At 30.5% G+C, this 24062-nt stretch overlaps 6 protein-coding genes across 8 annotated transcripts; 1 reads left to right on the forward strand and 5 right to left on the reverse strand.

The window, feature by feature from the left end:
- Positions 1-772: 772 nt before the first annotated feature.
- Positions 773-2033, reverse strand: LOC127265738 (probable xyloglucan endotransglucosylase/hydrolase protein 23). The gene is made up of 3 exons (XM_051295711.1): positions 1737-2033; positions 1449-1642; positions 773-1374 (listed from the first exon to the last, which is right to left on the reverse strand). The coding sequence occupies exons 1-3, from the start codon at positions 2010-2012 to the stop codon at positions 1032-1034; spliced, it is 813 nt and encodes a 270-aa protein (XP_051151668.1). The 5' UTR covers positions 2013-2033; the 3' UTR covers positions 773-1031.
- A 2423-nt stretch (positions 2034-4456) lies between these two features.
- On the reverse strand, positions 4457-7157 carry LOC127265255 (4-coumarate--CoA ligase 1-like). The gene is made up of 5 exons (XM_051294987.1): positions 6015-7157; positions 5426-5621; positions 5113-5326; positions 4919-5024; positions 4457-4682 (listed from the first exon to the last, which is right to left on the reverse strand). Exons 1-5 carry the CDS (start codon positions 7002-7004, stop codon positions 4581-4583), a joined length of 1608 nt encoding a protein of 535 aa, XP_051150944.1. The 5' UTR covers positions 7005-7157; the 3' UTR covers positions 4457-4580.
- Positions 7158-12647: 5490 nt separating this feature from the next.
- LOC127265265 (zinc finger protein 2) lies at positions 12648-13430 on the forward strand. The gene has a single exon (XM_051294997.1). It carries the CDS (start codon positions 12876-12878, stop codon positions 13311-13313), a length of 438 nt encoding a protein of 145 aa, XP_051150954.1. The 5' UTR covers positions 12648-12875; the 3' UTR covers positions 13314-13430.
- Positions 13431-16565: 3135 nt separating this feature from the next.
- LOC127265273 (CASP-like protein 2C1) lies at positions 16566-18572 on the reverse strand. The gene is made up of 3 exons (XM_051295009.1): positions 18383-18572; positions 18151-18289; positions 16566-16926 (listed from the first exon to the last, which is right to left on the reverse strand). Exons 1-3 carry the CDS (start codon positions 18541-18543, stop codon positions 16675-16677), a joined length of 552 nt encoding a protein of 183 aa, XP_051150966.1. The 5' UTR covers positions 18544-18572; the 3' UTR covers positions 16566-16674.
- A 1712-nt stretch (positions 18573-20284) lies between these two features.
- LOC127265304 (probable xyloglucan endotransglucosylase/hydrolase protein 25) lies at positions 20285-21489 on the reverse strand. 2 transcript variants are annotated; one of them, XM_051295058.1, is made up of 3 exons: positions 21178-21489; positions 20940-21076; positions 20285-20800 (listed from the first exon to the last, which is right to left on the reverse strand). In XM_051295058.1, exons 1-3 carry the CDS (start codon positions 21445-21447, stop codon positions 20446-20448), a joined length of 762 nt encoding a protein of 253 aa, XP_051151015.1. In that variant the 5' UTR covers positions 21448-21489; the 3' UTR covers positions 20285-20445. The 2 variants fall into 2 exon arrangements, with proteins under 2 accessions (XP_051151015.1, XP_051151008.1); XM_051295051.1 differs by having other exon boundaries at positions 20880-21076; positions 21178-21487.
- Positions 21490-22035: 546 nt separating this feature from the next.
- On the reverse strand, positions 22036-23710 carry LOC127265290 (xyloglucan endotransglucosylase protein 7-like). 2 transcript variants are annotated; one of them, XM_051295038.1, is made up of 5 exons: positions 23329-23710; positions 23178-23245; positions 22867-23095; positions 22582-22775; positions 22036-22498 (listed from the first exon to the last, which is right to left on the reverse strand). In XM_051295038.1, exons 1-5 carry the CDS (start codon positions 23443-23445, stop codon positions 22102-22104), a joined length of 1005 nt encoding a protein of 334 aa, XP_051150995.1. In that variant the 5' UTR covers positions 23446-23710; the 3' UTR covers positions 22036-22101. The 2 variants fall into 2 exon arrangements, with proteins under 2 accessions (XP_051150995.1, XP_051150988.1); XM_051295031.1 differs by having other exon boundaries at positions 22867-23098.
- Between the last annotated feature and the right edge of the window lie 352 nt (positions 23711-24062).

The raw sequence follows: 24062 nt of genomic DNA on the forward strand, positions 1-24062 counted from the left end.
TTTTATTCTATTGGATTAATTAGAGATGTTTGTAAAGAACATATTACTTAGGCCGTTTGGAAGCCAAAGTTGTATAATTGAAAGTGCTTTTAAATCGTTAAAATTACTTAAAAGACATGCGGTTAATATAATACTAATATTTTTTTATAACATTTTTATAATTTCATTTAAATTTTATAATTTATATTTAAAGATTTTAAATTAAAGTATAAAAAATGTACTTTTAAATTTTGATTATTTATATTTTAAAATTTTAATTTAAGGATAATATATCAATTAAACATAAAATTACAGTATAATATTATATAATTTGTATTTTATAATTTATTTTAAAATTTTATAAATTATATTTAGTAATTTAAACATAATTAAAAAAATTTATATACTTCTATTTACATTCGGTATTTAAATTTTAAATTTTAATCCAAATATAGTATTTAAATTAAATATAATAAATTAATTATATTTTTTTAATTTGTATTAAAATATAATATATAAGTTATTTATTTTAATATTATATTATTAATATTATTATTAAGGATAAAACAGTAATTTTAACTGAAAAGTATTTCTGTTTATTTCAAAAGCTATCCTCAATGTGCTTTTGAAAAAAGCACTTTTCAGCTTCAAAAGCTGCTACTGCTTTTGGACAGAAGCCAATGCAAACAGATGCAAACAATTTTTTTTTTTAAAATAGAAGTCAAAAGCTCCTGCCAGAAGCCAATCCAAACGGGACTTTACAATATTTATTTTATACTATCAATATAATATATGAACTAATAATATATATTTTTAATAATGTGGAAATTCGGCTCGGCTATTCAATTCTCATACCACTCCACCATTTTTTACCGACATATATAACATATTTTCATAGAGTGTATGCTATCTTACTCAACACGTGATTTTTGGAAAAATTAGCGGAATGGAAACATTTGAGAGTAAAGATTGCATATTTCATTATTATCAATGATGATGATACAAAAACGAACGAAAGAATAGTCTGGAAGGAAGGAATGATTACGATGGAGCTAATTGAGGGTGCACTCTGGAGGGAATCCCTGAGGGAAGCGTTTCGAATCAGTGCAGTAGTTATATATCATGTATTTGCTCTGCACCCATTTCAGCCTTTCTTGCCCTGCGCTGTCCAGTTCTTGGTTGACCCAGTCATCGCCGTCTGCGGCGTTGAAGCTGCGGTAGGAGGCGGTGAAGGGAGCCTGGGACCAGTCGGTCTTGACGAGGCCCCCTCTGGTGGCCCAGTCGTCGGCGTTCCAGAGGCTGGAGTAGATCCTCATAGGCTGCTTCTTCGGGTACGCCACTCCTACTGACTCTGCGTTCTTGAATTCCCTGATCGGAGTTCCGTCGACGGAGAAGCTGCGCAATTGGAATTGCAACTAATTAGCAGAACGAATTGTAATTAGAAGATAGATGGATAGATGGATATGTACATGATGCGTTGGGGGTTCCAGAGGATGGAGTAAGTGTGGAAATCCATGGTTGGGTCGAACCAGAGGTGGAACTGCTGCTCCCGGTTGCCCTTCCCCTGGCTGAAGACGTTGGTGTGGAGGGTGTAGGGATCCCCGCTCAGATTCCCCAGGAACTCGAAGTCGATCTCGTCGTGGGAGGGCCCCTGCGACGACAGCTGCAAGGCAACCGACCCACACAAATGTATATATAAATAAATCAGTAAGGATTGAATTCAAGAAAGAGATACAAGGATAGGATGGTGATAGTACGTAGTAGGCGGTGACGGTGCCGGCGGAGTTTCCGGGGACGAGCTTGAGCTGCATGTCGATCTTGCCGAAGAGGTACTCCTTCCGCGACTGGAACCCCGACCCGGAGGCCCTGTCGAGGGACAGCGTCAGCAGCTGCCCGTTCTCGGCAATCTTGGCTCTCCCGTCGCCCCACGTGATCTCGAAGTCCTTATTGAAGTCAGAAGCTTTTGCCGAAGAAGAATAGTATGTTACAAAAAGGAATGCTGCTGCTGCTAGAAATGCAATGGAAGAAGCCATTTGTGAAGATGATGATGATGATTATGAAGACAAGGGAGGGGTGGATGGGTTTATATAGAGCGTGTGTGCGTGTGTGTTATTTGAGGAAGCTTCGACGGGTGTGGGGTGGGGTGGGGTGGGTAAATACGGGGGTGTCAAAAGATGGATAGATAGATAGATAGATGATTATCTGTCTCCAGCCAAGCCAGCGTAATGAAAAGAAAGAAAAAGGGCAATGAGAGTCGATCTTGTGTTTGTGTGTTGGTAATGTTTTTTTGTTTGTTTCTTACCACTACTGAACACGGTTTCTTTCCTTAACACCAATTTTGTGTGTGAGGTGAGGTTGAACTGATTTGACTTTAACCAGTCGGTGGGCGGCTAATATTAATTAATTAATTAATTAACTATTGTTATTTTTGTTTGTAGTAGTAGTAGTAGTAATAAGTTTTGAATGTACAGCCAGCCACCAACCAATATTTGTGTCAATTTCATTTGCGTGGGGGTAATTAAGTCTTATCAACATTAATTGTTGTGCTTGCGTAGCAGTTATAGCGCTTGATGAATACTACTCGCTGCGGCCCCGCCTCGTTTACTGTACACACTGAAATAAATTTGAAGAGTATAATTAATAATATATTAGTAAAAATAATTATATTATGATAAAAATAATTTTAAATTAAAATTAAAATAAAATATTATTCTAATTAAAATTAAAATTAAAAATTTAATATGTAATTAAAGTATATGATTCTTTTCTAAAAAATTAAAAAGATAAAAATATGAACACGATAAATAGAAGGAAGAGAGCATTACTCACCGTGATACTCATAGCACTTTAACTAAAAGCGCACAACACATCAAATATAAATTTAATAATACAAAATTTGTATTAATATAATACTTAATGCTACAACAATTCATACAAATATATATATATATATATAGTAGTAATGAATAGTGGGATTCAAGGTGGACACTACACCATTCCTACCACTTGTGTTTTCAATTAAGAGATAAGATTAGTGATTTGGTAGTGTGATAAATCATTAAAACTATTGTAAATTTAAGTACGGAAACCAAGAAAGCAGACGCGTTGAGGACAATCAAACAAAATACAGAAATAAAAATAAAGATAAAGTATAATTTGCCATTTGTTGTGGCCCCTGAAAAATATATATTAGCTTTGTCCTACATAATTTATTTTTATTCTTTTCATATAATTTATTTTTTTTAAATATAATGATATATTTTAATCATAGTTTTTATTTTAAATTTTAATTATTTTAATATTAATTTATAATAATTTTTATTATATATATTTTTAATTATTTATTAATTATATTTTACCTAAATTCTTATATTGGATTTGATATTTAGCTGAGATGAAAAAAAGTATTATTGAAACTTTTAAATTAAATTGGCCTTATTGTTAATTATTGGGCCACATGAATCTGTCGTACTGGCTATTGTTTGTAGGGCATATTTGCCTTTTGCTTGAATTTAATTTTTATTTTAAGGAATAATCATTATAGTCCTTCTGTTATTGGGTGAGCTATATTTATTATGGGAATATAATTATGTTATTGAATATTCAGTTATCTTAAATTTATTTTAGTCTCTCCCTTCAGTAAAATTATTATGAGTGGATATAGAAATTAAAAAATAATAATATTTTAATGTTAAAATAAAATGAAGATATTATAGTAAATTCATTAAAAAATTAATAAAAAGATAATTTATTAAGTAAGAAAAATAATGATAAATTGATTATTTGTTAAAATAAAAATAATAAAATTATTTATAAATAAAATTATTTAGCTTACCATACAAAAAATAGTAGTAATATAATTTTTACCAACAAAATAGTACATTCCTATTGAGATTTTTGTCAGCACCACCCCAATCTTACAATAGAATGCTAAAATACATTTTAAGTTGGGATTGAAATAGTAAAAATTTTGAATTTGAATAGTTGTATGATATGATATAAATAGGTGTTGATGTGATGTTTTGAATGTAAAATTGATTTTTAGTATAATATAAAAAATAAAAAATAGGTGTTTGATTTGATATTTTTTGGAAAAAAAATGGAATGAACAGTGAAAATCTAATCCAATCCCCCAAACAAACACAATGTAGGTTTTAGGGTCTAAAAGTATTTTAATATTTACACACGTACATCTTATTTAATAGATTTTAATAGATGAAGACAATTTTCTTTTGAGTTGTTACAATAATAATAATTATAATTATCATGATTATATAATACCAAAGAAATATTTTTTTTTATATATAAAATATCATTGAATAATTGTTTTATCTAAATACAACAAAAATTAAAAGAACAAGAAAGTACACATACCGAATTGTAGTTAACTGCATCACTAAAAAACATTCACCTCAAAATTTCATCTTATATATCAATATTGTAGTAACGTACACCATTCAACATAGATTGCAATAATTTATTATTATTATTATTATTATTATTATTATTTTGTTTAATTAATTCAAAACACTAAGAAGTTATGTGAGCTTCGTTTGTCGTCCATGTAGAGAAATTAACTTGAAGCTCGGAAAAATTTAGATTCAAATTCTTGATCGCAGATTCTTCCTCAAAGTTTTACCCGATGGAGCTTTAGGAATTTCATCAATGAAAAATACACGATGAATCCTCTTGTACGATGCCACCTGCATTCAATTTCGTTTCACCGCTCAACGAAAAATAACAATACATCAATAAATAGTACTTCATCCGTCATCTAAATTTATGTCCAAACACGAATTTTAAAAACGTGGATAAAAATAAATTTTTTATGACAGTAAATTTGAATAAGAATTAAAAAAGAAAAATAAAAAATAAATTTAGACGATGGATGAAATATATAAACAAGTTTGCAAAGACAAATTGAAGAAGAAAATACTACCTGCTCGGAGACATATTCTTTTATTTCATGTTCTGAGATGTTACCACCGCCGGCGGATCGAACCACAAACGCCACGGGAACTTCTCCGGCAGCCTCGTCCATCATCCTTCCATAGTTCGATTATATAATACATATCCAAATGAATTATAATTCAGCACAATTAAGGCGAACTAAATTATATATATGTAGCTTACGGGACTACGGCAGCATCGGATATAGCAGGATGGGAGACGAGCAGCGCTTCAAGCTCCGCGGGCGCTACATGAAAACCTTTGTACTTTATGAGTTCCTTTAGCCTCTCCACGATGAACACTTGATCATCCTCATCAACATACCCGATGTCCCCTGTGTGCAGCCATCCCTCCTCGTCTATCGTCCTCCTCGTCGCTTCTTCATCCTTGTAATAACCTTAATTCCCCCAAAAACATTGCATCAAAATACACATGACTGTATACATAACAAATAAATATGATCAATCTCAGGCATCATATATATATATATATATACCTTTCATGACAGAGTCACCTTTGGTGCAAATCTCCCCTGCAGAATTCCGGGGAAGAGATGCCCCCGTCAGGGGGTCGACGATTTTTATCGCCGAATTTCTAATGACAGTTCCGCACGAACCGGGTTTGAATTTTCGAGGAAATTTCGAAAAACCGGGACTCGTTGTTACTACTCCAGCTTCAGTCATACCATATCCCTGTGAATTAATTCAAAATATGTTACATAAATTGTTACAATATGCAACCAATTTATTTTTACATATATGCTTATGTTAATATATTCCACAACTTTACTTTAACATTTATGTTTGTATAATTTATTTATTTTTATAAATATTATTATAATAGTATTATAAAACACTAATATATTTACTTTTATAACTATATTGAGCCAACCAATTCAATCGAGCAGATAAGTGTTCATATATTAAATGTGATGTTATATTTATATTGGATATAATATATTTAAAAAAGAATAATAATGTCAAACACGAAAGACAATGTCAAGCCTAAATGTCATTTTCGAAGCTTTCAATTTAGTGACGCCTCAATTTCACAAAAATAAACAAATTAATAGTGAGATAGAATACCTGTGCAATAATTGCGTTGGGCAGCTTGGCTTGGACTGAAAGCTCGAGCCGTCTATCCATCGGCGCCGCGCCACAAACCACTCTTCTCACCGACGACAGATCATAGTCGGAGGCCGCCGCCGGACTCTTCACGATCGCCAGAAGTATCGGCGGCACGAACGACGCTAGAGTCACTTTGTATTTCTGTATCAGTTTCAGTAGCTCGTTGATTTCGAATTTCGGCATAACAACGATGCCAGCACCTGCTCGCAAATTGCAGAGAAGAATCGAAATTAAAGAGTAGCAATGGAACAATGGCAGAATGCAGATCGTTAGGTCCTCCGGCTCGGTGTGGACGGCCGGATTTTCGCCGTCGATTTGCTGCGAGATGCAGGTCACGATGTTTTTGTGGCTCAGCATAACCGCCTTGGGGAGACCGGTGGTTCCAGAGGAGAAGAGCATAACCGCCGTGTCTTCCGCATCGATTTCGACTTTCGGTAGCAATTTCTCGTCCGATCTCATCAAATCGGAGAAATCAATTAGATTCGGCGATGGCGGAGCATCAATTGTTGCAATTCTGGCGCTAATTTCAGTCGCGGTGAGTTTTACCTTGTCGATGTAGCAGGCGTGGGTGATGATGAGGTGAGGCTTCGATATCCTCGCTTGATTTGCGATTTCCGCGGCGGTGTAGAGCGGATTCGCGGTGGTCGCGGTGGCGCCGATGAAGGAGGCGGCGAGGAGTGCGAAGGCGAATTCCGGAGAATTGTGGAGGACGAGCATAACGATGTCGCCTTTCCGGATTCCGAGGTTGTGGAAGCCGACGGCGACTCTTCTGGCGGTGAGCTCCACGCGGGAGTGGGTGAAGACGTCGCCGGTGGGGCCATTGATAATTGCAGGGCGGGTAAAGTGTTTGGATATGTTTTGGAAGCAATACTCGTGTATTGGGAGATGATTTGGTATGTCGATGTCTGGAAGTTGGGAACGGAAGATGTGTTCCTTCTTCATCTCCATTTTCCGGCGACGGCGGCGGCGAGGTTATGCGTTGAAATAGGAATTGGGATATTTTATCGAATTTGCTATGTTACCATTTTTATTAGACAATTTAAGTATTAATCGGTTGAATGTGATCGACGCGAGATTTCTGGAGTGAGTTATTGGGAGCTACAGGAGTCGAGGTCCTGAACGATCTACACCGTTCGCTGTCGATTTTTTTATCATTCAACGGTAAGTGTTCTTTGAATAGCCCCAGTCCAGGAAGCGCCGGATATTTCCATGAATCATTTGGTTTAACACTGGCAGATTTGTTTGTCTTTTTAATTATATAAATTTAATATTGATAATATTCCACCCTAATTTTTTTTTTATTTTTTAATTTTCTTTTTTGTCTTAAAAAATATGATTTTTTTTTAAAATTTTTCTTTGTAAATTTCTCAATTTTAAATATATTTAATAAAATTCATTTATTTTTATTTATTTTTTAATTAATAAATATTTTTATCTATTTTTAAATTTCTCATTTTTCTATTAAATTAATTTATAATAATAATAAATAAAAATGTATTTATATCATATAAAATTGTATTATCAAAAAAATAATCAATAAAAATATGTAAAATATCAACAATAAAATTCATATAAAAAATAATATAATAATATCATAAATTATTATTATTAATTTATTAATTTATATTACTTAAAAGATTGTGTCCATAATCAGAGAGGTCATCCAGTGGAAGAAGTACTTGTGGTTAAAGTTTTTTTTGTTACAGATAATTAAAAAAACTATTAATTGAATATTAATTTTATACTTTTTATAATGATAGCATTAAAATTTTCATATAGCTAATGATGTAAAAGTTTTTAATTAGAATAGAATAAATTATGACAATAATGTAACTAAATAAAAATAATTGATAAAATACTTTTAAACTTTACACTTTTTACTAAATATGAATATATTTTAATTTTTAGTAGATAAATTAAAATATATACTTTTTCAAGACAAATGCACAATTAATAGTATTTCTTTAAAAAATAATTTAATTTCGGTATAATTACTTGCAATGTCTCTAACTGTTGAAAAGTCTGTATATGGAATCTCAAAATATTATTGTTGGTAATATTGTAATATGTACATTACTTGTAATTTTATTTTAAAATTATTTACATAATATGGTAACATGCATAATATTTACTTGTAATTTCATTTTAAAAATATTTACTCGTAATTTAAGATATTTACAATAATATTATTGTTAGTAATCATGTAATTTGTACATTATTTACCAGTAGTTTCATTTTAAAATTATTTACATAATCTCGTTATATGCACAATATTTACTCGTAATTTTATTTTAAAAATATTTACTTGTATTTAAGGTATTTAAGATAATGTGATTTAATTAGTTAATAATATCGAATTAATATATTATTTTGTTATTTTTTTAATGTAAGCAATATTATCCTAATTTTAAAATAAAATAAAAATATATGATTAAAATAAATTTAAAATACATGTTTAAATATTTTAAATATTATATTTTAATAAAATATATACAGTATGAATATTATTTTATAAATAATAAAATTTTAAATAATACAAATATATAAAAAAAAATATAGTTAAAAAAATAATACTATTTTAATTATAATTGTTAGTTAAAAGTAGTATAAAAATAATTTTGTCAATATTTTTTTTTTCTTATGTAAAAGTAAAAATGTCTGCGTCCCATTAAAAGGTTGTCATTTTTCATTTTCGTCCCTCCCAAAATAAGGTTACAATTTCCTAATTTAGTAATTGTACTACCTACATAACATAATAAATACCCTTCCAACTTACACTATATTACACAAATGCCATTACTTTTATATTACACAATACTAATAGGGGTATTTTCGTCTTTTCAGTACAATCGATTATAATACTAATATTAAAAAATATACGTGCAAAAAGCAAACTCCGGTACGGAGGGTGTAATATTTTTTAAATAATTACTTTATAATTGGATAATTCAAAATAAATGTGTATATATTTTTTAGTGTTTTATTTATTTATAATTAAAATAAATTAATTTTATAAATAAAAAAAAAAGAGAAATTGAAAGTATAGATAATAATTTTATTGAGTGTATGTAGTTTGTTTGTGTAGAGAGTATTAGATGTGACGTTTGTTCGGAGTAAAATTTGCCCATTACTTTTTACAAATAAATTAAAATATACTTACAAAAGCAATAAAGTTTTTTAACTAACCATACCCAAAAATTGTAAGTCTTTTTTTTTTTTTTTTTTGGAAAGGAGACAAGATACTTTATATGATAGAGAAAAATTCAACTCCATAAAATACATATATTTATGAAAAAATCAAATCAAGAAGCGCAAGTTAAATTAAAAAATGGAATACTTTTTCAATTTTTAACTCAAACTCCCCCGTTGTGCAAATCTGTGCTCATTTGATCGGACACGGGAATTAATAAAAGTGAGTAATAATTGTTACTTTTTCATTTTATAGTAAAAAAAAGTACAAAAATGTAATAATTTTATACTTCAAAGGAAAAGGAGAATAGTTTTCGATGACAACCCAAAAAGAAAAGTGAACATAGATTTGAACGACGGAGGGAATATATATTGTTGGTAAGAAAAATACATTTTTTATAAAATAATTTTTGAATATTATTTTTAAAATTTTACTAAAACAATATGACAAGCATATTCAACTATGAGCCCAAAATATCCTAATATTCTTAAAGTTCAAGATCCATTGATAATAATTGTTCTTGTACGTGTTTACACTAAAGGATAATCCCACCAATTCTGAGCCCAAATTTTTAAATGGGCTTGGACTTTCTCCATTTAATAATTATTGGGCCTATTTTGGGCCTAATTATATTAATTTTCTCTTAACTATTTTTAGCATCTCCTTAAAAGTGACAAATATCGATTTAGACAAAGTTCTACATATTTTTCAGTGTGTTCTCTCACACTTGCAATATTTTATGACAATAATATATATATATATATACATATATTTATAAAAAGCTATAGTGAGACAGACAGGGTTCCTCAAGTACAACAACAAGGCACAATTGCATCGTCAAATTGATTAAAAATTAGGGTTTTGGAAATCCCTGTTGGGGAATCATGGGGCTGTTTATATATATGTATATATATATATTGGAGACAAACATGCATGTTACGATAATATTAAATGTTGTCGGAACAATAAGATTATATATGCTGTGGTTTGGGATATACAGACAACAATGATCTTCCATATATCTTCACATATATATATATATATATATATTATTAATTTTTCAATCAATCAATATATATTTTGACAAGTTAGATCTGATCAAGAGATCATTTGTATAATAATACGATCAATCGTCGTTAAGGTCCCGTTTGGATGGAAGGATTTGGGTTAAATCGATTTTAAATTATTTCTTCATATATATCATTTGATCTTGATTCAAAACATTTTAAAATTCTTAGGGATTTCAAAATTTATTTTTGTCATATTTGAGTTGTGCTTGCTTCATCCATTTGTGAAGCTTATTGTAATTAAAAATATTTTTCAAATACTTTTTATAGATCTAGCATATATGATCCAAACAATGACTTTAATTTTGATATATATATATATATATATATTTCAAATTTAAAATAAAATCCATCCATCTCCAATCATGCTTAAAGACTTTGGGGCGACATCAAATGGACATAATTAAAATTAAATAATTAACATGGTACCAGAACATTAAACATTCAAATATATATATATATATATATATATGCAGGAAGGTTGGATTAACATTAAACATTAAATAAATAAATACATTGGTATAATTGAAATAGTAGGACTAATAAGAAATCAAACCCTTAAGTAACCTCAATTAAAATGGCATAACATTAAGCAAATCATACACAATCGGTCCATCAAGTTAATCATAGCCACACAAATTTAATTCAACACATATAAAGATAAAGATAAATAAAAATAAAAATACATATATATATATATATATATATATAAAATGAATGACATCATCATGTCACAGAAGAGCCATTTCTGCTTAGTAATTTTAATTTAATTTAATTTAATTTGCGAGTCATGTGTAGTGGTCTTTTAGTAGCCTCTTTTCCTCACTTATTTTAACTCATACCCCATGTGCTACCTGTTGTTCTTACTCACTTTTAATTTGCTCTTACATTTATATATATATATATATATATACTTATTAATTAATTAATTAATCAATCAATCAATTAATTAAGCAGTCCGTCGCCACCTTGTCTGGAAGATTGCATACTGTATTTTATTAAAAAAAAAAAAACAATAATAATAAAATAAAATTGTATTTATCTCTTTAAAAAAAATAATTAATTAAAAAACCCAAATGTGTAATGATACTATTATGCAAAAAATCTACAGGTCAGAAAGTGTTGAATGTTGGTTCTTGGATCAAGGGGCAACCTAAGAATAATATATATATATATATATATATTATGAAACTTTAATTTTGTGAATTACTATGTACTGTGCAATAAATGCAGCATCGTGTAGATGAAGAACATGAAACAATGTATATATTTAATAGTATAATTTATATATATAATGAATCAATGAATGAGCTGAAAGCTTCAATCAAAGAAGTGTACGTACTTTGCATTATATATATCATATCATATTATATTATATTATTATATAATTCAATAAGAAAACATGGAAAAGTCAATTAGTGGAGTTGAGGGATGTCTGTGTGTTTTGAGGAAAGAGTGGTCTATTATTACTTAACGTAATTGAATCAGAGAGAGAAAGACAGAGGAGTGAGAGAGAGAGAGAGAGAGAAGGGTTTATTGAAATGATCTTGAATAGAGATATACATACATATATATATATATATCTCCATCTGGTTCTTGAAATGGGAAACGAGTGTATGATCTCCCACTCTCAATTGTCTGTCCCAGCCTTGGCTTTTATATATATATATATATATATATATAATATTCAAATTAAAATTAAAATTAAAGTGAATTGATGAATGAATGAACACATCTTTGATTATTGATTGATTGATTGGACTTGTGATTGATTATTACATACATCTTTGTGATATACTAACTACAACAATTAATGTCCACATCTGACCTTATAGATCAACATACATATATATATATATATGTTTGTGTTGTTCTTGGTGTTGGTGTTGGTGGTGCTTCTTGAGAGCTCCCGGGAGTTGCAGTCCCGAGGGATTTGATAAAGTAGAAAGGTGTAGGACTCCCTGGACCTCCCAAGAATGTGGCACTGAAAATTTGGGAGTATAGTCTTATAGACCAGGTGCTGATTAACCCTAAAAATTTTAGGGTAAAAATTTAAAGATTGAAGAGTGAAAATTTCGACATACATTGGCTAAAAAACATTTATTATTTCCCCGACATATTGCTCTTCTTCTGCCTTTAATGGAGGCGACAGCCCCTCCTTTGATTCCCATCTTTTCTCTCTCCTCTCTCTCTCTCTCTTGTTTCATATCTATCACCTGTTTGGGCTGTATGTATGTATAGCTGCGTCCACTCTCCATTATATATATATATATACACATACACAAACATAACAAGGCAACTGCTTCACTTCCATTCCCTGTAATTTTCATCGTTTGTTTAGCCCTCACATCCATTATATGTATCTATATATACATATACATATATATATATATATGTATGTATCTCCACTCCCAGCTGATGTAAATAAATAGAGACCCTAAATAGCCTCCCAAAAAACCCTAGATTGATAGATAGATAGATAGATTGATACCTACTTCAATAATTGCTCTAATTTGTTTGTCATTTCGATCGATTGATTTATTTCTTGATTGATTGATTGTCATGAATTACGAGGATTCGAACAACATGCGAAGTGCTTCGCTGAATCTGAGCCTTTCCCCAGGCGCCCTCATAAACCTCGACTTAGTTCTGGACCGTCCATTATCCCCGATTTCATCTCCGCCGTTGAGCCCGGGAGATCAGAGGGTTTTCTCCTGCAACTACTGCAGAAGGAAGTTTTACAGCTCGCAGGCTTTGGGAGGACACCAAAATGCACATAAGCTCGAGAGAACGCTGGCCAAGAAGAGCCGGGAGTTCAGCTCCAATCTCAGGCCACACGTAAATCAACGGCCCGGATCCAGCCACGTGGCCCCCGCCGGCGCCGGAAGATCCGCCATTGATTTGAATTATGATCATGTCGGAATTAGCTGGATCAACGCCAGATCTGATCATCAGGAAGATCAGTTCAACAATCACCTCGATTTGTCTTTGAGGCTTTGATTGATCGATCGATCGATTTTCTGATGGATTAATTATTGATTTTATAATTTGTTTTGTTTGTGTTGTGCTTTTATGTGATCATTTGGGATTATTATCATCCAAGCTAATCAAGTCTTGTGCTCAGATTCTTGATTGTTATTAGTTAGTATATATATATGTGTGGAATTTCCATGTCAAGATGGAATTTCTTAATCAATTGGGAATTTAATGATCCAATATAAAATGTGGGCATTATTAGATTAATTTGTTAGTGATGAATTTTTATGTGTTAGTTCTGGATTATTATTATTATTATTATTATTATTATTATTATTATTATGTATTTATTTTTTCAATTTTTTTTTTTTAAACTAAAATCCATTAGTATGTTTATATCTTCAAGAATGTGCAACTTTTGAAGGGCTAAAAAAATGCATTTCCTTCTCTGTATATTGATTTTAATTTTAATTATTGTTTTATGCTTTGATTCATAATATTAAAGGATATATGTTAATATGTATATAGAATTATAAGGATTTCTTTATAAATTTGATGTATGGAAATACTTTTGGCATGTTGTCTACTTGCCAATATAATTCATATATTGTGGTAATGAAATTTGTTACACGATCGAAATAACTGTTTCAATTAAAATTTAAAACTAGTCAAGATATTAATCGTTAATTATTTTTCTAATATACAAGACTCCTCAACACACGTAATTATACTAAATTTAATTCTCATTAGTTAGTTTAATTAAAATTTAGAGTGTAAATGTAAAATACATTATCAGGTTTGATTAATTGAATTGGAAATGTTAGATACAATATCGAAATAAGTATCGTGTAAATAATATATGAATATGACAATCAATATGTTTACACGAGTTTTTATTTTTATTTATTTATTTTTAAAAAAGAAGAAGCTTCATAGATAATATATTTTGAAGATGGAAATAAATTATTTAAATCAAATATCTTGTAATACAAAAAAGATGATTGTCACATAAATAGACATAGAAATGGCTTAGATTCCGTGTCTACTTTACCCCGTAGTAGAATGAGCGGTCTTGAGATAAGAGTAGACTTGTCCGATCCTAAATGATATTTTCAATCCTCAATTTTTGGCATCGATAATATATATTTTCATATATACATTATTGTTATTTTTATTTTTAAAAATTTGTCTATACATACAAGAACTTTAAACTAATTCCAAGTTTAAACTAATCTTGAAAATGTCATATAGCTATTTCAAATTAAGGGGCATGCATGCAAAATCTAAATATATAAATATAATCTATTAAATTCACACATTTAATTAAATATATAAAAATACATTATATTTTCGATATATTCTATTCATAAATTTATATTATTCTAAGTGGTATTGATTAAAAGGGAAGAATATACTCATCCTCTCTTAAAAACACAAGTAATTTTGTTTAGTTTCAAATCTATAATTAAAATCAATTAGTTATGATTTTACCCTTATTCACTCAAAAAAAATTTAAATACAAAACCTCCATTACAAAAACAATAATCCAATTAGTTACAGCATGTAAAAATAAAAAATAAAACACTTTGTTATAATCAAGTCATTTAATTAAGTAATATATATATATATATGTGTATATATATTGTGTCAAGTAGTACGGATCATGAGACTTCACATATTATTTGCAATTAAAAATAAGTGTCATGATATATATAATCTAATGTAACGTACACATCTTGAAATCATAAATAAATTTCATTACAACCTCAATATTTTTTTATTCCTAATTTAATAAGAAAATTGAATGATAATAGTGATGATGATAACGATGATTTAACTTGAATTCATTATTAATATAAAAAAATCACCATAAACAGATTAGGCCCGCCCGTCGACCCGGCCCGAAGAGTTGGAGTTCTACTTGGTATGAAATTTCCATAAATATAATTATAATTAGATAATTAAAATTCACTTTGAACCTCTCTTTGTTCCAATTATTTGTCTTTATTCCTTGAATGAAGTAAATTTATTTTTATTTTAAATTAGAGTAATTAAGCCAAAGTTGGTGTTCCATTAATTTAAATTCAGGTAAGCATCTACTTAGTACTTAGAATTGTTTATAAACTATATTTAGATGCTGTAATATTTCCTTGTCAATATATATTCTAATTTAGGCAAGTCATAGTCACCCCTCACATGCCAAATAATTTGCTTTATTTGCATTTTCATTGCAATTTCTTGATGCTTCAATTATGCATTTATATGCGATATATGAAAATACAATCACCTTTGATCATTTGCAACAAAAGTTAAATTAAATCAAATTAATTGGCCATAGATTTCAGCATTTCCAAGAGAAGTTCAAAGTTATTATCTTTTCTCATTCGGTATTTGCAATTAGTTTTTTTTTTTTTTTTTTTTTCAAGTTCAATATAATCGTCTTTCGGGCTCCCATTTTATTTGTTAACCTTGCTTAGCTTAATGAATAAGTTTTTCAACAAGTTTGAGTTAGGCAAACTTATGAACAACTCATTTTTTGATCGAAAAAATGAGCGTGTCTACTTTAAATTTACTTGATATGATGGGTTTATTTGCCCATATATTTTTTTCGACGCAATTCTCGATATTATCATTTTACAAAAGAGTCAATATTCAATATTATTTTTTATATTACCGATATAATTATCTATACTTCATATAAAAAAAAACTCAAATCAAATCAAAACACTAAACAAACAAGCCGGATATTTTAATAGAGAAAAAAATAAAAATAAAAATACCATATTTTTATGGGCTTTAGGAATGGGAAAGGCCTAAGGCGTAAAACCACACTACTAAGCCCAACTTTAAGACTTTGGGGCAAGTGGAATCTCATCTAATAGTTTCATTAATTTTAATTAAATTTCTAAGGGTGTGTTTGTTTTGATGAGTTTGAAAGAAATCTGGTTTGAGTTTGAAATATAGAGTCCAAATAGTAAAATTTGAAAAAATTATGCTAAAGAAACATACCCTAAATTGAATTTAAAAAATGAAAACGGCAACGTGTCATCAACATTTTGAAAAATAAATAAATAAATAAAATTCTAATATTTATAAAGTTTGTATAATGCAATAACATTTGGCATGTAGAAGGAGAGTTCACTCACTTAACCTACACTACCTCAAACTCTCAAGATGGCTAGTAGATTATATGGAATTATCAATATTTTGAATAAAAGTAATAAATATATATTTTTTATTTTTTAAAAATATATATTAAATTAAAAAATACACACACATACAAGTAATCAAATTCTTAACATAATATAAACAATGATTTGAATTACTAAAAATTGGTTTTTTGCAACTTTCAAAATAAACACAATCCGATAGTTCAATACGAAAATCACTTGGGCTTCAGCACAAGTAAATACTTCGAAGAATAAATCCTAAACAAAGAATAAGCGGAGATTGAAGAAATAACGGCCATAGTAGCCGCGGCAATGTAGCCGCAAAATAAACCTCCACCGATCTGGGCACAAAACCTCGTGAATTTATCGCAAACTTTCATCCATCCAAAGCTTTTCTCACCGGTCACCGCTAGCATCGACCCTTGCATCGCGGCGGTGTTGCCCGCAAATACTATATATGCTATTATCTGCATTTATTATTTAAAATATTACATCAAAATTTATTTTGTATTCAAAATATTACGGGTTTCGACACTTATTTACATCAAATAATGAATTCAATATAATAAATGTAAAGAAACAATGTATGAACAAAGTAATAAGGACACACATTACTTAGCCTAATTTATTAATTTGACTCGCATAGGTATACAACAATTATTGAAGTTGGATAATTACCATCAAATTAAATAATTGCATTCCCCAATAATTCCCAACAATAGTAATAAAAATATTAATAAAATAAATAACACTACAGTTGTGCTTTCATATCATTCATTACTATTTTGCTACGATAAATTATTATTCTTTAAAATATTATTAAATTTTAAATTTATTCATATTAAAGGCATTTTATTTTAATTATATTTGTTAGTATAATATCATAATTTTTAATTAACTTAAATATAATTTATTACGCTGCTAACGTAAATATTAACTACACAATAATTAAAATAAACAAAAATATTAAAGTACAAACTTACTAAAAATTTATAAATATATATATATTATTTTTTGATGCACAATAATAAATGAGGGGCATTAATTATCATGCAAGGCCGCGACCACTGCTTTTTCTTTGGCGGTGGTCAATAAATTAATCTCAACCAACAATTTCATACACACATATGATTTTTGTTTGTTTGTTGAATTGTATCTTAAAAAAAAAAAACCGGCAATACATTTTTAATCATTTAACACTGTTATTTTTTAAAATATACTTATTATATTAAATATATTTTTTCTCTTATAAAATATCAAATCAAATATTAATATTTTATTTTTTTTTCAAATTTTCAAAAACTTTTATCTAGGGTGTGTTTGTTTGGGTGTTTGGATTTTGAGTTGGGATTTGAATAGTAAAAATTTTGAATTTGAATAGTTGTATGATGTGATATAAATAAGTGTTGATGTGATGTTTTGAATATAAAATTAATTTTTAGTATAATATAAAAAATGAAAAATATGTGTTTGATTTGATATTTTTGGAAGAAAAAAATTGGATGAAGAGTAGAATTTTACCCAAACAAACTCTAAGAAAGTACATAAAGAAAAGAAAAGAAGTTGGACACTCTGATTTTGGAAGATCAATTTTTTAATCATCCAAGATTTGCATATTTGGCTTCAAGGATCGGATATTTAAATTCTAACATTTCAACCAATAATGTTAGGATAATAGTAATAATAATTACCTGGTCAAGAAAGTAAATTCCCCAAGCAAAGTATCTGTGAGTGTAAGAAGGCGACTCCATGGAAACTGGCAACAGGTAACTCCTCAACACCTGCATTACATTATAAGCTGCTGCAACACTGTCGATCCAAACTACAGCGCTTTATACCATCAACATTCAACAACAAATTAAATTAAATTAAAATATATATTAAAATAAAATAACTAGTAATTATTTAGACTAGTACACTTACTACAAAGCATTCAAATCTCTGAAAGTAGCTGTCCTGGTGAGAACACCAAATAGCAGTTTTGTCTGACGATCAAATCCAACTAAACAGGCTGTTATTACAAACACTATTGCTGCAAATACCCTCAGAATACTCTCCACCTTCAAAACCTCCATCACCACCATATCATATATATATCTATATATATATTCTCTCTCTCTCTCTCTCTCTCTCTATATATATATATATATATAGTCTCTCTCGCTCATCCTGTGCACCCAAGATATATATATATATATATGATTATGAAATTTAAGAAAAGAAGTGGTTGTGATAGTTGGAGTGGAGAGAGGCTATAATGCTATTTGTGTGAGTAATGAATTTGGTGCTATTAATGAAGCATTAATTAAAGCCTTGTCACTTGCTTTAAAGTAACCCAACGGTTACTCGCTCATTCACTCCTATTTAATATTCAAACTTTTTGTTTTATGTGTGTTTACTTTGTACAATTTTTTATTGATTTTATTATTTTAATTTTTTTTTAAGAAAATATTAAATCAAATATATATTTTTTATTTATTTATTATATTATACTAAAATTTAATTTTATATCATATTAAAAATAATTATTTCAATTCAAAATTTTATTATTTAAAACTAAAACCAAACAACAAAATCTTACAAATAAATACTTCCAAAGTACAATGTATAGTTTACAAAATTTTACTCATTTTATTCACTCATAATTATATATATTTTTTATTTTAAGTCGTGCAAATTAAAGCATATATTCTTTTTTGTAGTAAATTTGATGACACTACAAATAAAAAATACCTTCAAACTTATACTTCCTCTGTCTCAATGCAATAATTTTATTTATCATTTTTGTTCATTCCAAGATAATAGTCTTATTTTCATAAATAATCATATCATCATAAAACTATCAATATTTTTTTATTACACACTTGTCACTAATTTTTACACTAATACACTTATAAGGACAAAAAAGTCTATTATTCATACTTTTTACCGACTACCAATATAATGTCAATATTTCTGTCCAACCCAATTAAAATTATATTTATGTGATGGAGGGAGTAGTATTTATTTACCACTAACTACTATTTAAATACTACTACTATTCCTAATTTTCTCTAATAATAAATGCGCTAACGGACTAATATTTTAATAGCAGTGGATGTGACATAATGTTAAATTAAATCTATATTTTGTTCTTGTTAAATTAGAAATGTATGTTAATTTAAATGTGAAAAATAAGTAATATTTATAAAATGCTATTAAAAAAGTTATTGTAGTAATATTTATATAATGTTAAATTAATTGTCTATTTTGTTCTTGTTAAATTAGAAATGTATTTTTTTAAAGCAAGTGTAACATCGCTAAAGTTTATATATAGCTTTAAAAATATATATATATATATATATATTTTATATTGATATAAATATATCAAATTAAATATTTGCACATCAAATACCTCTTGTTTATCAATTTAAAATTAAGGTTTTCTTTTTCTTTTCTTTTTTTTTATTTAAGTTTTGATATTGTTCGTCAACAATTTTTTTTTAAAAAAAAATATTCCATTTTGTATTATTGTAAAAAAAATTCTAGAAAGTCCAAATTTTAAAAAATATATATATATCTAAACGGATTCGAAAGTTTGTTGGTAATAATGATATTAGATGGAAGTTGTTGGGTGGGGAGATGTGCAAATGTAATGATCCACCTCATCATCGTCATCAACATCATGCAACTGTGTAATGTCTTCTTCATTTGTCCTTGCACTGAGAAAGAAGACGACGTTACTCGTTTTTCTTTGTTTTATATTTTTTGTACTCAATTTTCACTTTTCTTAAAAACAATAAATTAAAATCTTCACAAACTAACTAATGTGATCCAATAATAAAATATATAAACATATATCAATTAATTCAAAACTTATTTAACAAGATCTTTTAAATTCCCACTATATTTACACAAGGATCATGAACAAACCAGAACCAACATTCTATAAACAACACTACACATATATTTCCAAAAACAATAAATTCTAAAATTAAATAAATTAATTAAAATCGAGCATAGCACTCAGGAGGAAAGCCACGGGGAAAGCGTTTGGCGTCGGTGCAATAATCGTAAATCATGAAATTCCTCCGAACCCATCGAAGCTTCTCCCGCGCCGTCGGATCAAGCTCCTCCGACATCCAACGGCATCCCGCGCGACACGTGTCGGCGTAGAAGTTCCTATAAGAGGCGGTGAAGGGAGCCAAGGTCCAGTCGGTCTTGACCCGCCCGCCCTGCGTGGCCCACTGGTCCGCATTCCATATACTCGAGTACAGCTTCATCGCCTGGCTCTTTGGGAAAGGGACCCCCTTACTTTCCAAGCTCCGGAATTCCCTCAGCGGCGTGCCGTCCACCATGAACCTGCCCGCCACGTGTCAGTGTGTCTGAAGACATACAATTAATTATAATAATAATAATAATAATTAATTAAATTAATTACAGTATGGTTCGAGGAGTCCAGAGGACAGAGTAAGTATGGAAATCCTTAGTAGGATCGAACCAGAGATGGAACTGCTGCTCTCTTTCGCCTTTTCCGGCGACATAAACGTTCGTGTGGACAGTGTACGGCTGCCCGCTGACGTTGCCCAGAAACTCGAAGTCGATTTCGTCGTGAGTGTCCCAACGCTCCGAAGACAGCTAATAATATATATATATATATAAACAGAAAATTATTTAATTTAATTCAATTAATTTCGACAAAATATTAAGAATATATATATATGTATGTATGTATATACGTAGTAAGCTGTGACCGTTCCGGCGGAGTTTCCGGGGACGAGTTTGAGCTGCATGCCGATGTTGCCAAACAAGAACCGGTTCTTGGACTGGAAACCCGAACCGGAGTCACGGTCGAGAGTAAGCGTCAGGAGCTCCCCATTGTTGAGGATCTTGCCACGACCGTTGCCCCAAGTTATGTCGAAATCTCGAGCAAGATTGCTGCATGAAATCTGACCCATGATGATCATCATTGCAATTATCGATGTCGCTGACCGGGAAAGGATAGCCATGATCTTCTATTTTTGGAAAAAAAATTGATCGAGATTTTGGGTTGTAATGAGAAAGAGATATATATATACATAATTAGTGGGGACTGTAAGAAGATGACGTGGAGTGTAAACAACGTATAGCTGTGAACAGCTAGGTAGAGGATGGAATGGATAACTATAAAGATTTTGTATAAATTTTTTTATTTATCAATTGGATGTTACAGTGGAGAAATGGCGATTGATGATTGATTGTTGCAGAAATGGCAGAGACGAATAGAGGAAAGATTGCCACTTGCCATTACATCATTAATTGAATTGGAGATAAATTTTCTGGTCTTAATCTATCTATCTATATATCTGTCATTTAGTTGACCATCGGATGAACTCTGCCGTTTGGATCATCGTTCCATTGCCACTAGAGACACAACAGTTTAGCTTTAATAAATCTAATATATATATATATCTATCTACCAATTTTGTAAAATTTTGCTTTCTAGTTTTTACAAGCTAAGGGTTAGAACAAATAACATTTAATTGATTACAATTTACAGGATTAATTTCTTATAAAATTGCACACTTAACCTAATTTACACATCTTCAATTAATCACCCTAAATATAATACAACAACCTAATTAACAAAATTAAGGACAATTTAATAGTTAAAAATTAATTAATTAGTTGTATCTGCATTCCCTGGCGGGGCCTCTAGGAAAGCGCCACCTGTCCCGGCAATAGTCATAGACCATATGGTCCCTCTGCACCTTCCTCATCCTGAGCCGGCTCCTCCGGTCGAGCTCCGCCGTCATCGCCGGCCGGGACTGCAACTCCTCGGCGGTGCAGGCGGAGCTCTTCGTCCTGTATGACCAAACGCAACCGTCGACGGAGAAATTCCGGTACGCCGCCACGAACGGCGCCGCCGACCAGTCGGTCTTGACTCGGCCGCCCTGCGTCGCCCAGTCGTCGGCGTTCCACAGGCTGGAGTAGAGCCTCATCGGCTGAGCTTTTGGGAACGGCACGTGATACCTCTCCATGTTCCTGAATTGCCTTATCGGAATTTCGTCCACCAAGAACCTGAACCGACGCAATTAAATTAATTAATTATAATTATTTTCGATTATTTCATTAGATTAGATATGGAATTAGGGCTTTCTTACAGAATAGTTTTGGGGTTCCAGAGAATCGTGTAAGTATGGAAATCCTGGGTGGGATCGAACCACAGAAAGAATTGCTGCTCACGTTCGCCTTTTCCCTGGCAGAAAACGTTGGTGTGGAGAGTGTAAGGATTCCCCGTCGAATTCCCCAGAAACTCGAAATCGATCTCGTCGTGCCGGTTGCCTTCCGACGACAGCTAATTGATTAATTACAGAAGCTTTTTTTCAATTACAGCACATATATATATGTATGTATGTATATGTTAATGTAGTAAGAATTAATCTTACATAATAGGTTGTTACAGTGCCGGCGGAGTTTCCAGGGATGAGCTTGATCTGCATGTCGATCTTGGCGAACAAGAATGTTCTTCTGGATTCGAATCCAGCTCCGGACAGCTTATCCAGAGATAATTCGAGCAGCTCTCCATCTTCGAGTATGTGGGCTCGATCTTCCCCCCAAGAATGGATAAAGTGCTGATGAAATGTCCCGTTTCGGACCACCACTTTTTCACTACCCCTGCTGTATGTATCACACTATCTATCTATAAACACACACACACACACACACATATATATATTTACTGAAATTATGTTATTACCTTCTCATCATCGCCTCCACCTGGTTTCTTCTCGCCGACGAGATTGTCTGCGAAATCAGAATGTCGACCTGCAACATACAATTAATTCAGATAATGCAATGTTAAGAAACCCTTTTTAAGGATTCACGAAGTGGAATTAGCTAGGACAGACCTTGAAGACAAAAATGGCGGAGAAGATTACGAAAGCCAAGTAAGGAATCAATTTATTGGAGCTACGAGGAGGAGGAGGATGAGGATGAGAATGGGTAGCCCTTGCTGCAGGTGGCATTATATATATACCATTAATATAATGTAATAATGGAAACCCTAGCTAGCTCAACAATGGCGATGCTGCTGCATTTCTTGTCTGAACAACTAATTATAATTCTTGCCCCCAAACCACGATTCTCCATCCTCAGCTCTTGCTATCATAATCGAATCTCGATTTTAATCGTCGATCGGCCATCTCCATGTTGGCTTATTGTTTTTCATTCTAAAATTTTCATTTTGTCATGTCATGTATTTTGTGTCTGAACGTACAGTTGGATGACGATGAATTACAGCCGCACCTTCATCCCAACGGCTACCCATTATAATTTATAAGCCATGCCTTTTTGGCTATTTTGGGTTCTTTACACTCAGGGTGTGTTTAATTGTTTGGGGGATTGGATTTTGATGATTTGGAATTTGAATTAGTAAAAATTAATTTATAGTATAATATAAAAAGTAAAAAATAAGTATTTGATTTAATATTTTTTTGAAAAAAAAGATTGAATGAATAATAAAAATCTTACTGAATCGTCCAAACAAACACCCCGTTACGTTTTTGCGCTCTTCTTTTTTTTGATATATATATATATATATATATATTCCATCCATATATTTAAAATAAATAAATAAATAAAA

Source organism: Andrographis paniculata, unplaced genomic scaffold (assembly GCF_009805555.1).
Source record: "Andrographis paniculata isolate CXL003 unplaced genomic scaffold, ASM980555v1 Contig17END, whole genome shotgun sequence".
NCBI classification, from domain to species: domain Eukaryota; kingdom Viridiplantae; phylum Streptophyta; class Magnoliopsida; order Lamiales; family Acanthaceae; genus Andrographis; species Andrographis paniculata.